The following is a 16,101-nucleotide window of genomic DNA, read 5'->3' on the forward strand; positions in this document are numbered from 1 at the left end:
TGTCTGTGGCTTGTGTTTTCACAAAGGAGGATCTGGACCTGGATAGGAGCTCTCTGCCACGTCCTCTGAGTAGCCGCAGCTTCCCCCGGAGCTTGGACGACTCTGAGGAGGATGAGGATGAAGACAGCGGACACAGCTCCAGAAGGAGGGGCAGCAGCTCTAGTGGGGTTTCCTATGAAGAGTTCCAAGTGTAAGTTTATCCTTCTGAGGGGGATGAATCTTCATGGTGGTTTGTTTCGGGGTTTGGTTGTTTGTTTTTTTTTTTTTTCCCTTGTGGGCTTTTTTCTTTCAGTTATATAGTAGTCTCTGCTATAACCCTGAATATTAATCAAATTATTCATGAAACTAAATATTATGTTTTTAAGGTGCTTAAGTCACTCCTTTTAGTAGCTTTCAAGTAATATCTGAACTGGAAGTACTTTAGAGAGACTCATGGGAATCGGTTAGAAAACCAAAACCAAATCAAAACAAGCAAACAAAAAAACCTCAACAAACCCCATCCTATCCTTAAAACCTGGTCATTGAAAAGACAGAGAAAACGGCCATGCTACAATAATGCCAGTAGACTTTTCTGATTTTGTTTTAGTAGTAAAATCTTGAGGTGGTTTTAGGTTCAGTGAGAACTTCAGCTGTTGTTTTTAATAAGTTGAAGTTACTTGTTTGTATTTTGTCTAAAATGATAGATCTCAATATTAATTAATTATAGCAACACTAGCTGAATGAAGAATTTGAGTGACTAGAACCAACAAATTTTGCTAAGGATGACCTAAAAGCAGGAAAAACAGAGTGGAATATGTACTTTTTTTCCCCATCTGCTTTACCCTGTGTTACCTTCCTGCCCTTGTGTACTTTGTCCCTTTCTGGACATTAGGACTCATTTGTGGAAGGTCACGTGTGCTTGAATTAAAATGCTGTCTCATCCTTATCTGCTCTTGTGTGTTGACATGCTGGAATGATACTGACTCAGAAATGTCACTGAAGCTCACACTTGTTGCCCTCAGACTCATGAGGCGGGTCGATCGCATGGAGCATTCTATCGGCAGTATTGTCTCCAAGATTGATGCAGTTATTGTGAAGCTCGAAGCAATGGAGAGAGCCAAACTAAAAAGGAGAGATGTGTTGGGAAGACTGTTAGATGGAGTGACAGAGGTAAGAAGTCCACTCTCTCCTGTCTGGTCACAACCTGCATAGCTTGCCTGCTGTTAGCGCTTCTTTGCTTGGGAGGGTTGAGAGAGTGGTGGTAAAGATAAGGAGGGTGCTTTGGCAGTGGCCAAGTGATTTCAGTTTTGTGTTAGGAAAACATGAAATTTAAAAGATGAAATGTTAGGGACATGATGCAAGTTTCAAATACAACAACCCATCTTATAGCAGGACTGTGTCACAGTCAGGCAATAGAGCACCATTTAAACCCTGAACTGAACAGCAGTGGTGTTCGGTAGTTGCTGAATCAGCTTGTTTATCCCTTGGTGTCTGTTGGGATTAATACAAAGCTTTTTATGGACTAGTCTGTTAAGAGTCTGGGGGATCCAGCCCAGCAGGACTGTGCAACCTGCTCTTCTTCTCCCATGTGGCTTCTGGGATTGCGTATGGCAGGTGGAAGCAGGTCACTTCTGTCACCAGGAATATCTAGCTTCTATTGCCTCCCCTCCCACCCTCTCTTTCTTGAGGGCCCTTTGGAAGTGGCCTGTGGGACAAACGTGTTATTTCTGTGGATGCAAAAACCTGTCAGCTTCCTGATGGGGCAAGAACAGCCAGAACCGGACTGTTAAGAGGTGGGTGAGATGGCCTGTCTTTGTGGGTTTTGTAGGTCAGACTTGTAGCTGCCCTGTCATACATAACGGTGTTCCTGGCTGTTACTGTTGTTCCAGTCAATAATTCTGCTTGATTCTTGCTATGGAGCATCCTTGTGGGTGTGCTTTCCTCAGTATATTTTACATTTCTGGAAGTGGATTTAAATATTAGAAACTTTAATACAGTTTGCACTTTCATACGGGAAGGTGACAACCTGTTACATCACTGGAAAGAAAACAATTTACTGCAATAGCTGCATTTCTTCACTAGCCTATGGAAATATTTGAGTGGTATAAGAATTTCCCATGTTTGTATAGGGTTTTGCTTAGACTGCAGTTTGGAAGCTGTGCTTCCAGCTTGTGCCTTTTAATCTGTTTAGGATGAAAGGCTGGGTCGTGACAATGAAATCCACAGGGAACAAATGGAGCGACTTGTGCGAGAGGAGTTGGAGCGATGGGAATCGGATGATACGGCATCCCAAATGAGCCATCGTTTGGGAACACCACTCGGACTGAACGGCCAGCCTCGCTCGAGGAACTCTCGGCCATCTTCCTCCCAGTCAGATGGTATAGATGGGGGAGGAGGAAATGGGGGCAATAACATACATGTGTAGGATTAACTTTGTAGGTGATTCTAAATGTTTCAGGTCAGTATTAAGCCAGCAAATATGCTCCTTCACTGTTTCCCAGCATGAGGTGATCATCCTGATCAAACCACTAAGGTTAATTTTCACTGGTGGCAAAAGTAAATATTGTCTTCATAAGGCATTTTCAGACCTATGTAAGCCATGTGTCATATTCAAGTTACCAACAGTGAGACTGTCAGCCTTGGAAATGAAAATGGAGGAGACAGAATGGAAACCAGGTATGACAAAATCCACCTAGACAGAATTTTGGTTCCATACATGTATTATGGGGAATACTTTCATGAGGGCAGCAAGCTTCAGACAAAATGATGCGCTGTGGCTAAAACACTCAAATGAAAGGCTGTGTGTTTTCTGTTTTCTATTAGAAAACAGGATTTTTAAATGCTTTTTTAAAGCAGTTTTTAAAAGGAGATGGCATCAGTTTATTGTTTCATTCATTATAACAGCCGACACTTTTCAAAGAAATAAAACAGCACTTTTTTTTTTAATTTTGAGTTTCTACCTATTTTTTTGAGTTATTCTTGGTGTACGAACATTTTGATTAACTTAAATGTCTGTTTTGAGAAATACTATGTTTCTTAAACAGAAGAAAATGCACTTAGCTTGTACAACTGTAAATCACGTTATTCCGCAATGGAAACTGTATGCATTACATGTTTTTGCATTTCATTAGCATTTCAGAAGTAATATTTGAGAACTGCCTCTTCACACCCAACTAACGTAATCATTTTCAGCTTTGTTGCAAAGTGCCCATTTTTTAATGCTATGCTTTCATGATCTCGGTGTTCCTGGGATAAACATTCCACAGGTTCTTAGGTAAATATGGTTGCTTTGCAGAAAATACATTATTTAAAAGCACGCAAAATTGAAGGACACTCTTCCTTGGGTGTGACAGGGAAGGGGGCAGAGAAGTTGCTGACAGTTGGGAAAATCTAATCTCGTGAAGTTCTAATCATGTCTCGACTATGTAGTCTGTATTTACATTTAACAGAACTGCTTGTAAAATTACTAGGCATATTTCTACATAGGCTTTTCTACTGAGGTGCAACATGTGATTCCTTTGGAAAGGTATTTGTAGTATAATCAATGACTTCTAGTATTTCATTTCCTCTGCTTTCCGTGTCAAAGAAGCTTTGCTTTTGAAAGGAATTGCAACACTGAAATTACATTGGCTTCCTATAGAAAGCATTGAGGCATGGAGTTTGTAGTTTTGCCTAGCAATATTCGCTATGTGGAATGCCGATTTAGGAGGGAGGTTGTCAATTGTGCATTTTTCCTGAAGATGGCAGTTGTCTTGTATTTAAAGACAGAGTTGGTGTAAATGAAAATGGAAAGCTACATAGTCGAACACATATTAGCTGTTAGTAAGGTATATAGAGGAAAAAATGCCTATTTAACAAAGTATAAGTAGCTTGTGTATGTTATGTTGGTGCCTTCTGTTTCAAAAAGCAGTTGTTGCCAGGGTTAGCACCTCATTCTTGTGGTAGTACTGCTTAAGCAAAGCTTACATCTTGCGTATGTTCGTACAACTGCATTGGCTGGATGTACAATGACCCAGAATGCCTTCCCTCTAACCGGAGAATTTGCTAAAACTAAATAGACTTCATGCCTTTCCTGTTTTAAGTTTACAAGAAACCATATGCCCAGAAACTTAATTAATGTAAGGTGGAGCAGGAGGAAGTCCAAGGTGGATGTCATGGTTTAAGCCCAGCCAGCAACTAAGCATCACGCAGCTGCTCACTCACTTCCCCCCCCGCCCCCCAGTGGGATGGGGGAGAGAATCAGGAAAAAAAAAGTAAAACTTGTGGGTTAAAATAAGAACAGTTTAATAGGACAGAAAGGAAGAAAAAAATAGTGATAATAATAACAATAATAAAATGAAAATAATAATAATAATAATAAAAGGATTGGAATATACAAAACAAGTGATGCACAATGCTCACCACTTGCTGACCGATGCCCAGTTAGTTCCCGAGCAGTGATCCGCACCCCCAGGCCAAGTCCCCCCAGTTTATATACTGGGCATGACATCACATGGTCTGGAATATCCCTTTGGCCAGTTTGGGTCAGCTGCCCTGGCTGTGTCCCCTCCCAACTTCTTGTGCCCCTCCAGCCTTCTTGCTGGCTGGGCATCAGAAGCTGAAAAATCCTTGACTTGTTGCTAAGTAGTGTTTAGACTAACTGAAAACATCAGTGTGTTATCAACATTCTTCTCATACTGAACCCAAAACATAGCACCTTACCAGCTACTAGAAAGAAAATTAACTCTATCCCAGCCAAAACCAGGACAGTGGACATTGGAATTTCTTAGTAGCTTTGGCTTGAGAACAGAATGAAGTGCGAAAACAGGCTGTGATTCTTGTGAAGTATTTTTTCTTTCTGTGGGTTATTTTGTCCTGTACTAGGAAGAAATTCATACTCTTTCACAAGAGACCCTGTTAACTTCTGAAAATGGTGCACAGCTCAATGGTTAGGGCATTTGTGTGAAACGAGAGACACTCAGACTAAGCTCTGTCTTGCCTTGATTGAAAGTTTTTGGACCTTACAGACCTTCCTGAGGAAAGCTTTTCTGTGTTGAACTGGTGTTTCTGACTTCAAACAAACAAACAAATTAAAAAAAAAAAAATCTAGCTGTACACATGGCTAGCTGGTGTGTAAGGAAAACAGAAAATACAATATAAAGCAATTTAAATATACATAGCCTTGTCTTTATATTCATATCCAAAATGTGTAGTGTGTTGGTATGTGACATGATTTACAGCTTAAACTTTGAGGCATGCCAGCTAATTACATGTGTGTAACGTAACTGATGTTGGGTTTCTAGGGTCAAGGGTTACCTAAATGCTAAGATAGTATTTAAATAATCATGTACTTAAAATCAATGACTTCGGCCAAATGACCCAACTTGAGTTCTGCAGCCGTCAGCTGGAACCTTACTAAGAATATCTTGTGTTATGGCTTGTGCCTGTGGCCTGTAAAGCCTGTGGCATACTGAAGCTTATGGCAGCAGGGACTGGGGAGTGTGCAGAAGTGATCTAGTGGTCATCTGTTGGTGAGGCAGGGCCTTCCTGGGGGGAAAGAAAGCAAAACTAAACCAATCAGTATGGCTTTAAATAGGTTTCCTGTAAAAATGTATCTTTCAAAATGTAAATTCAATCAGGCAGTTCATCTTTTATTTGTAGTATATGTTTATTATGAAATGTTTGCATTCATAGCTGTATTTGTTGAGGTATATTTCTGTAACGTGTCGTTACTTAATAACAAACTTCATCTTGAAGTGCAGTAAGTTTTCATGGGGTACCCGTGTGTGTTGACAATAGGCCTTGCAGCAAGTGCATGGCCACTTGACAAATGTTACAAACATTTTATTATTTCACTTTTCAACTTCAGATTATAATATCATTTGTCACTTATTACAAAGGTAAAGTTTTTGCATAGTAATTTACAGTGTTTGGTCTTATTAGGAAGCTGTTAATTATGCAAGTCTTCTACAATGATCAAGAATGTATTGATCTGTAAAACTGAGCACTTTACTTCCTAATAAACATTTTACATAATCTATAAAGCAAACATTGTGCCATACAGTTGGTTTGTTTATAACGAAACATTAAGAATCCTACATTTTATTTGTGTGTGTTACTTCTATCCCATACCTTATTCTCAGATTACCTAATAATGTAAAAAGGGAGTACAGGGTGTAAATGAACAGAAAGGACTGGGCTGATCCTACTGCTTCATTGACCAAACAGTACTTTTTTTTAACACCTTATTTCACATTTGCATTTGTGCAAATGCACAGGTCTATTTTCTGCTATTTCAGGTAGCAGCTCTGACTGCTAATAACTTTGTCCCTTAACTTACACAGCAACTGTGAAGTAATAAACTTCTCTATTCCCTTTTATTTTTTCTCTTTGTTTCAGGGAATCCTACAGCATCTGGAGGGTTGAATGGTCCTTGGAAATCCCAGGCTCACATATAAGCCCCATCGTTCTGTCTGGGCAGTTGTCTCACCAGGTCAAAATTACACCGTATTAATGAAAATTGAATGCTTAATGTAAATCCATCTCAGTAGTGAAATACATACATACTGAGTTTATTAACTATATTAAGCCTTTAGTTAGTGCACTATAAAAGTCACAGTGTGTGGGAAGTGGGAAGCTTTTTTTATTTAATACCGTGTGTGTGCTACAGTGTTGCTGACTTTTTGAAAATCTCTTCAGGAAGTGCAGTTTCAGATGCATGTTTGGAATAAGAGCCACATAATTCTTCCACAGCCCATGGGCATCATTTGGATGCCTTGTCTGTTCAAATACTCTTCTCCAGTAAATCTAAACAGGAAAAAAACCTGAGAAAAAGGGAAAAAAGTTAACATTATGATAAAACATTTGCAAGTAATTTTTATTTGTATATTTAGGCACCCATGGGGCTTTTTTGCTTCCTCGTTTATATAGAACATGCAGTGTGAGCAAAGAGGATGGCAACTGGAGGTAGAGGAGTCCTTCTCCAGGGTCCATTCACAAGCACTCCTTCAGGAGAAGGTTTATGCTGTGTCCCTGGCCCCTCCCCATACAGCATCTCTGGCCCTGCTGGGGTCCCCAGGGCAGCAACAAGCCTCCTAGGAAACACAGGTAATCGGTAGCAGGAAGATACATAAGCAGCACCACTTTCAAGAGGGAAGGCAGAGCATAACATTTCAGAGACGCTTGAGTTGTGTCAATCTCTTTCCCAACTGAATTGCTGAAATTCTGATGCTTGCAAACCTTTCTTCCCTTTCTGCACACAAACTGAATTAATTCAGAAGTGCAGTTGTCTTCTGCACATTTTTTTAGTAGTAACTCAGATTATGCCCTGTTTATACCTGAAAGATGCTGTGGATGGCTGGAAGAAAAATCAGTTCTTAATTGCTAGCAAACAAATAATGAAATATAATTTACTAAAGCATGCTAGATAGAATAAAGCATCACTGCTATATACCCCTTCAGTAAGAGTTTAGTTTGTGCTCTGGGTCTTCCATAAAAGATAGAACATTCTATTTCAAAAGAAAACAAACAGTTTGCAAAACAAACCAATCTTCTACAATGGAGAAATGCAAAAAAGCTGTCAAACTTTTTTCCCTTTGTGCAATCTTAACAAAAGTAGCAGCTTGGATTCTGACTTGTTTTCAGGAATGTAGGAGTGCATTAGAAGATTTCTGATTCTGATTTCACAGTAAGTCTGAGTACCTCCTGTGCCATAATGGTCCTTCTGGGTTTTAATCACTGATCGTGCAAAATAGGTACAGAAAGGCAGAGGGACAGCTTAATGATTTGGGTGGTAGACTGACATTCAAAAGAGTTTTTTCTCTTTTATATGTGTTGCCTCACCCTGATGCATTAATACACAAATTCAACTGGTCCCATCTTGGTTCAAAAAAGGACTGTTACAGACGTGCTGGTGCTTAAGTGTCAGTAACGCTAAAACAGCAGTGGGATCACAAGGAAGTTTTCCTTGTGTTGTCTGAAAAGTGGATTCGTTACCTAGTGTGCAGCGAGCCAATAATCACACACTCAGAGACATTATTTATTTCATATTTGCGCAAAGATGGGTGCTAGGTGGTAATTCCACAAAGCTAGCACCCCATACCAAAGAAAAACAATGTATTTATTCTGTTACATCATTATTAAAAACCCACCTAAATTTACATTCATGGGTTAGTAGTCACCATCTCATTTACTATTGGCCAGTTATATTTAAATTAGCCTCACTTGCTATATAGATTAGCACACATGCTCCTTGCAGCTGTGGGGGAACAAGTTCTTCCAGCCTGGAATTGAGTTGGAGGTTGTGCTCTCCCCCTACCACGTTTACCTTTTCCCCAGTTCATGCTTCTTTGGCAATCATCTGGCCTTTGGCGCCTTCTGGGGCAGCATGTTTCCTTTTATCAGTCACATCCTACATGTTTCTTAGGTCCAATTATCCTTAACGTTTCTTTTCTCTCTGATGTACCTTGAGTATTCTTGCCAAGTTGGCAATGCACACGAAGCATCCTCAAAACATCAAGGCCTAATTTTTCTGGGGTGTCCTTACTCTATCAATGCCAACGGTGTGCCTTTCTGATGACGGCCTTACTTGTTAATTTGATATATACAAAATACACCTTGCACAAAATAGTCAGACCATTCTAAATCTCTGACTTATTCTTCAACGCTTGGACTGGAGATTTCTGGCAGCTCCTCTGCTTTGCTTCTACTCCAAGGAATGCTTGGGGAGACTGAAACTGCATCCCAGGAAGCAAAGAGCAGGCCTGAAGGCAGAAAACTTGGACCTTTTGTAACAGACCTGAATTTGGGCTTAGCATGAGAGTAGCTTTTCTGCAGCCAGGTGTTCGGGTATTTTGGAGCAGGCCTACCAGCAGTGGGATGCTAGGAAGAGAGCAAGAAGTTTTTTGAGACTCAGGGAGTGTACTGGGTTTGTGTGGCTCTCAAAAAGTTCTTAGTAATAAATGCAATACTTAGATTGCCAAGGGACTGATGGTGACAATTTGCATCAGCCACAGTTTTGCTGGTGATGTTTTGACAAAAGTGTAGACTAGTAAATTCATTCGTTTGCAAAGCCTTGAAATGAGTAAAAAAAGATTAGCAGATATTCACAAGGTCTAAGTGGTCGTTGAAAGACTATTCATGCAAAAAAAAAATCAACAATATTAAACTGTTATAGAGCTAGAATTTGTTTAATTGCTGTCCAGATTTTAAAACTTCTACTTTTGAAAAAAATCCTTCCACTGAGAAGAGTTGGGCTTTGTTTTCAGGTAAGTCACATTTAAGGTATTTTTCAAAATACTCTTAACAGTGCCTTGACTGCCAGAAATGCCCAAGTGTGCCTGCACAGGCTGCTGCTTTTCACTGTCACATGGAGAGCGATATGATGAAAACTCCAAGAAACACTCAAAACAAAAAAATGCTACTTTCAGGCTAAACTTACAATTACCGGTTCATTCCAACATCTGAGGTTAGCATGCTTTTGTACTGCTGTCAGCTTTCCCTGCAGCTGAGGCGGCCGCTGAAAGTTCCCCGACTCCCCAGTTACAGACAGCTGTATGCCGAGAGATGCGGTGGTGAGAAACCTTAAGCTCCAGGAAGGCAGACCTGGCAAGTGTTGGAAACGCTCAGCATTTAGCTGTGAGCTGCCAGGGGCCACAGCTGGGGACCCCGAGGAAGAGTGGACTCCAGCCAGCGACACAGCCCTGGGGCTTGCCGGGCGGTCTCCTTCCCCAGCTGGCAGCACTCAGCCTCTTCGCTCCCTCCCAACCATCTCCTGACGCAGGAGGAGACAGCCCCAGACCTGAAAAGCTCTTGATTGAAGTGGGTTTTCACATTTACCAGATAGAAAAGGCATGCAGCTGTTCTGGTTTTAAAACTTATATGTTACTGAGCTTTGAATACTGTTACTGCTAAGATACTAGCTGTGCTTGGCCCATTAGTCCTGCTAAGCCAGGTAAATGTCAAGAGAAGGAGATTCCTTTAGCAGGAATTCCTTTCCCAATATGATCCATTTCTTCATAGTAATGCTTACCAAGGACTGAGGTGGATTTACTGAAGCATGGCTTTAGAAACGAGCACAGATAATTTGCCTAAAAACTGTGACACTTCTCCCCTTTTTTCTAGACAGGTAGCAAGTCCCCTTGCAAGAACTTCCAGGTTCCATTTTGGAAAAATGATTGCTTTGTCATTGCGACCCCCAGAAGGCAGGGAAGGAATCCTTGCACGAGTAGCACATTTCTCCCAGTAAGAAATTTCCATTTCTTTCAATGTTCTTATGATGTTAGAGCTGTATAATAAAAGCCAGTTGGGTTTCCTGGTTTAGTTGTTTAAAACAATTAAGTGAAGAAACAGGTTTGGCAAGGGTGTTAACTGTCTAACTGGCTATTAATTCATGCCCAGCAAGCAATAGGAGGGAGACTCAGACTGGGAGAGAAAAACCATTTATGTTATGTTCAGAAGACTTTTCTCTTTTTTGATAGCTAGCGGTGAGATGAATGTAAGCTTTATCTGACAGAAGGAGAACTCATTTAAAAAGGGAGGGAAATACTTAGATTGAAGGAAGTTGTTCATGTCTGTAAGAACCATAATCCCACAGACACGGATTATTTAGAAAATAGAAGTGTGTCACATGGAAGATACAGGGGAGCAACTCCAGAAGTCTTTGTTGGCATTGCTACTATTTAAGTTATCAGATTGTACTTTCTCATCCTGTGCTATACCTTTTGTGTAAAAATACACAGCTAAACACAAAGTGAGTGATTGCACTTCACTGAATGTTCAAGAGACAGCAAGTTGATGTTCATGAAAATAGCATTTACCAGTTAATATTAGAAAACCATTGCCCTTTTTTTTCCAAATTAAATGGTGGTGTCTTATGGAAGATTATTTTAATAAAATGTGCAGAAAAGCTAGCACTACTAGGCTGTAGCAAGGAATGTTGAAATTTTTCATCCAGGAAAGAAAAATCTGAATGCTTCTAAAATTTATCAGCATCCCAGAGAAAATCTGCAGACAGAAAATATGTAACTACAAATCCATAACAGGGATTGTTTGGAGAGGTTTGACTCACCTTGGACTGATGCCAGTTTGCGTCTAGAAACAATTTTCATCACATTACCTGAGGTGCCTGTCTGCAGTCATACAGAGCAGGGTATTGCATCCTAAGCATGTGACTCTCTGCCCACTAGGTCAATGGAAATATAATCAGTGCGTTACAGGAGGCAGGTGGCTCTTTCATAATACTGGAGAGTGAGGGAACAATTGCAGTGTTGTATTCTTTGAAGAAGAAGGGTGCCTAGAATATTGGCAAGGCAGCTTTCTTGAGAATGAAATGGTCTGCTTAGACAGCATGACTCAAAAGGCAAAGATTATTTCTCTCAAAGTATGAAGGATATACATAAGACTGGAGAAGCACGATTTGCTCATTTATTTTAACAGGCTAGGTTAGGCACTAGTGATGTTTGGATTTCTGCAGCAGGAATGCATTCAAAAACTGGGGCAAGAACTGATAGAAGGTGTCTGGGTCTATGAACACATTTTGACCTGCCTAATCTTGGGTTCGTGAGCTGTATGGGTTAATCAGTATGTCTGATGACTTCTTTTATCCTCATTTTGTGATTATTTCAATTCCATGCAATGTCTTTATCTTTTTGGATAAGGATGGTTTTCAACGGTATGGCAGCACTTCAGAAATTGCACAGCCTTGGTGATATGGTTGTGAAGTGCTTTCATCAAAGGCCTAAGTGTAAAATAACAGAGACTGCAGAAGCAGTAACAAGGCCCGAGCATCAAATATAAGTTTTCTTCTGCACAAGGCACCTGTGCCCTTTTGACATGCTCTTTTTCAAGTATTACAGGCGTCAGATTTGCAGTGTGGCAAATGTGACAGCGATGTCAGACATTGTTCCAAATAATACTGTAAACATACTGCAAATTTCCAGGGGGTTGCACTGAGTTGTTTTAAAGTGTATGTTAGAAATTATTTTTTCAAGTAGTCTAATTGTGTGTCATATCAAAGATGCAGGGGAAGAAACTGAAAAATCTTTTAGCACTCACAATCATAAAAACAAAGTAAATGTTTATCAGGAAATTAGCAACACTCACCACATTTTGTCCAGATGCTTTTGCTAGAGCCATCAAACTGGCTGTAGAGGTGCTAGGATGAGAGTAATCATCATGGTGAAGAAGTCTGCAACTTTGGCTTGAAACCTTTAAAATAAAAACATTAGTTGGTCTTTCACCAGGCCAGAGCTTTCTGGTTTGGCTTGCAGTGTTGCATGTTTTTGTTGTTGTTTACACTCAAAAAATTATTTTTAATTGAAGCTTGTTGAGAAAGAAGATAAAGATGGGAGGAGGGCTGCTTCTGTGTAAGGAACAGTAATTAGAATAGCACGTGGTTGCACAAAACTGCTGGATAGGTAAGGATTGTACTGATGCATTTTACTTTTGCAGAATACTTGTCTGTTGTGAAATAATTTATCCATGTGAAGATGATTCTTTGGCAAAGTCCTGCTGGGTATTAAATCAGCCAGTATTTTAGAGAAGAAATAAGAAGCCACTCTGTAATATCCACTTATATACTTATGTCTAGAACATAAAAACAATCAATTTAGGATCTTATTTCAGTAGCAAAGTAGGTATACTATATACACAAGGACAGTGATTCTCAAAGAAACAGAATCATCTGAATCCTAAAACTTTGTTTGTTTGTTTGTTTGTTTGTTTTAATTACATTAACTATATTAAAAACTTGTTAAAAGAACTGCTGAGACTGATCCTACCAGCTAAGCTTAAAAATTGATTTATATTGCCAATACTGCTTAATAAATACATTGGGACTAAATCATCCCAGTCTGTTCAGTCTGTTAGTATATCTCACAGCCTTTCCATGCCTCAAATTCTATTGTCGTTGCTCTTGCACTTTTCAAACTGTGTATTTGTTTCCAGTCTTTCTTCTTTTAGCCATCTGTTGAGGCACTACATTGCCTTTTTACTATTTTTAATTTCCCTTGCAACTTTCTGTGGAATGCCTTGAGAATAAGTCATTTCAACTACATTTTCAAGCCAAGAATTTGTTGATACAGAATCAGAGAATCACAGAAGAGTCTGGGTTGGAAGGGACCCATGATTAAGAAATTCTGAAGAACTTCTGGACAGAGATGCTTTTCCTCTACAAGGGTGGTTTGGAATTATTAATATTCTAGACTCTAAAGCATATTACATTCATTCAGTTGAAAAAAAGTTTCACTGTTCTATCATTTCCAGAAACTGTGTAACTTCTGGTTCAGATATCCATGCATCTCCATTATCTGACTCTTCCTCTTGTCTTCTGGCTTTTGATAGTAGTCTCTACAGTCTGTACTTCAAAATACTTGCCTGACAATATCTAGGGGAGACTACTTGCTGCCCTTGAATTTACCCATCTGTTCCCACATGTAAAGAAACTGTGTCATTTTGAGCTCTCAATCTGTAACTATTTAGTCGCTGTGATGAACAGAGATAGACATATGTTATTTAATTTTTTTTTGTGATGTTGCTATCTTAATGAATTCTTTTCTTTCTTTATTCTCTAGTGGATGTATCTTTATTGGCTGTCAACATCAAGTGTCTACCTGACATAAATTCTTTGTGGCTTTTATGTTGGTTTTTTTTTTTTTAATCCATTCTCTGTGCTGGAACAACCTCCTGAATTGTGAATCTCTTTACTGGTTTATTTTTTGGATAAGCATATACTCACTGGTGGTAAGAAAGAATAAGCACTGATTCTAAAGAAAGAACAATTAAAAGCCACAACTTAGTTGTGCAGGTGTTTTTTTTTTTTTTTTTTAGTTACTGAGGCAGAAGATATTGCAGTGGGACATGTTTACAGTAGAATAAAATACAAGAAGTAACTGTATTGGTAATAACAGAAAGATCTTTTTGTCTTGTGCTAAAAATGCGTCTCTATGCTGAAACCAGACAGGAGCCAGCTAACTAGTTCTGTACCTTTTGTTCAGATTTGGCTTCAGTGGCTTACATGCTTCCTCATAGTCCAAATTCCTTGCAGAATGGGTTGTCATTCTCTACCTCAGTAGGATGCTACTCTACAAGTATGATTCCCTCAATGCCTCTCAGAAAACCCAAATTAAACAGGTGTCTTTCCTCACAGATAGTGAATATACGGCCTACAAGGTTTTTATTGTATCTACCAGCACAGAAGTCAAGAAAGAAGATGACACTTCTTATGCAGCCCAAAGCAGCCAGCCAGTAGTAGTGACTTCATCAGCAAAACTCTTAAGTCTGTAGCAAGAAAGATAAGACCCAGTCCCTGAGTCAGTGTGACTCATGGGCCTTTTAGATATGTCATTTGAAAAGTCAATAGTGTATATCTTGTAGTTGTCCAACTACTTGTAAATATTTTACAGAATCAATTAAATAACTCACTTGCTAACACAAGTTTTGAAAACAAGGCAGCAATTCTGAAAATGAAATTTGCTTTCTATAGTGTCTAGCCTTCTGCTTACTTCATCAAAAGCCATTCAATTGTTTGACCACCAGGCTTACTAACCTGTTTCAAATTCCACTGGAAAAAGTCTTTATTCCAACAAAATTGCTCCAACAATTGATATTATTATTAAATTTTTTTTAGCTACAGAGAAGTAGCTAAAAAAGTAAGAAATGTGTTCTTTGTTAAAGCAAATATCTTGTTGAAAGCTATAATAACCACAATATAAGAAAAACATAAAGACAAACTAGCAAGCAATAAAAAGGGATTTATTAAATTCCAAATTTTTTCAACCTTGGAGGTTAATTAGTAGCGTAACAGTGTAATCTTAGGTAAGTCACTCTTCAATGAGTCTTAGACACAGATGATTTGCATAGTCTGTGAAGGCTATTTGTCTCTATTTCATTATTTGTAATTAGGACAAAGTGCTTTCAGATTGATAAGCCTCCTTCCTTTGTAACAAAACAAAAAAACCTACACAGTAAGCCTTGTTAGGTGCTTTGGTTTTTGTATTGGTAGTATTTTGAAGTTTCATGTATTTCCTAGGTTTTAAGAACTAAAATTGTGATAACTCAGTCTGAACTTCTACATAGCATTAACCACAGGCTACCGCATGGTAAATCCTTAACAAAGCTTGTTAATGTGTTATAAATAAAATGTAGTTGTTTCAGAAACATATTCAAACTTGATGTGTAAATTTCAGGGCAATGGGAAATCCACCAGATCTTTAGTTACTTCTATAGTTACTGTAGTTAGTTTTAATTTTTGTTGTTGTTTTTTTTTAAACTGTGTTTATTTCCAAATTGGATACCAATGATTTCAGTTTTGTCAGTGGCCTTCTGCATATTAAAAGCTCTCAATTAATGCAGGTTTTCTCCTTAGGCTGCTATCAGCACTTAGGATACCTTTTACTTTTTTCCTCTTAATAAACAAACATACAGCTTTTTCAGGCTTCTCCAAAGTAAGGCATTCGGAACCTGGATAAGTTTTAAATATTCTTGATCCACTTGAATTGGATGATGTATGCTAACACTGACTAACAGTTTCATTTTTGGGGATTTCTTCTGTAAATGTTCTTAAGGATTATGAAGGCCATTTACACCTTCTGATGAGTGAGTGGCAAGACTAGATCCCGACGGAATCAAATGATAATTCTGTTGAGAACTGTGCATCAAATCTGTTACTTGTAATCTATTTAGTAGGTGATGTAATTGCACCTATTCTTTAACTGCAACAAGGCCATAGAAATGAGAACACTGATTCTAGACTTAGTATATTAAACCCATCTTTATTGAGAAATGCATACATTTGTCAAATGCTTCTTCGAATTCACTTGAAAGGTGCAGTTTTCAATTGAAAAAAAAGTCCTAACTGGAATTGCATGTCTTTTCTATAATTATCTATTACTTTGAAAACTGGACTTCAGTCAGTTACTTGTTGTAAAGTAAGTCAAAGAGGAGGAAGTTGCATCCCAAGCAGCGCTGGGGCAGCATGCTTGGAGGTGTTAGCTGTATCAGCTAGCCAGTTTAATATCTATTCTTGCCTGTTATGTAGCAATAACATTCGGTGCTTGCTAGTAACGGAATTTATGGCTGGGAGACTGTAACAACTGATCAAACAGATGGAAAAGTTGTAATTTAGGCAATGAATGAAAAGAATGC

General features: G+C 38.9%; 1 protein-coding gene across 3 annotated transcripts in view; it reads left to right on the top strand.

Moving 5' to 3' along the window:
• The window catches only part of PKD2 (polycystin 2, transient receptor potential cation channel), a 30,542-nt gene extending 24,173 nt beyond the window's left edge, over nucleotides 1-6,369 (top strand). For 2 of the 3 annotated variants that reach the window (XM_075034587.1, XM_075034580.1), the window contains exons 13-15: nucleotides 27-190; nucleotides 1,002-1,149; nucleotides 2,171-6,098. In XM_075034587.1, coding sequence (XP_074890688.1) covers nucleotides 27-190; nucleotides 1,002-1,149; nucleotides 2,171-2,404 — 546 coding nt within the window. In that variant the 3' untranslated portion in view covers nucleotides 2,405-6,098. Of the gene's footprint in view, nucleotides 1-26; nucleotides 191-1,001; nucleotides 1,150-2,170 lie in introns of all 3 variants that reach the window. The other variant, XM_075034569.1, reaches the window with a different exon arrangement.
• Nucleotides 6,370-16,101: the final 9,732 nt, after the last annotated feature.

The sequence above is a fragment of the Buteo buteo genome, chromosome 1, assembly GCF_964188355.1.
Source record: "Buteo buteo chromosome 1, bButBut1.hap1.1, whole genome shotgun sequence".
NCBI classification, from domain to species: Eukaryota; Metazoa; Chordata; class Aves; order Accipitriformes; family Accipitridae; genus Buteo; species Buteo buteo.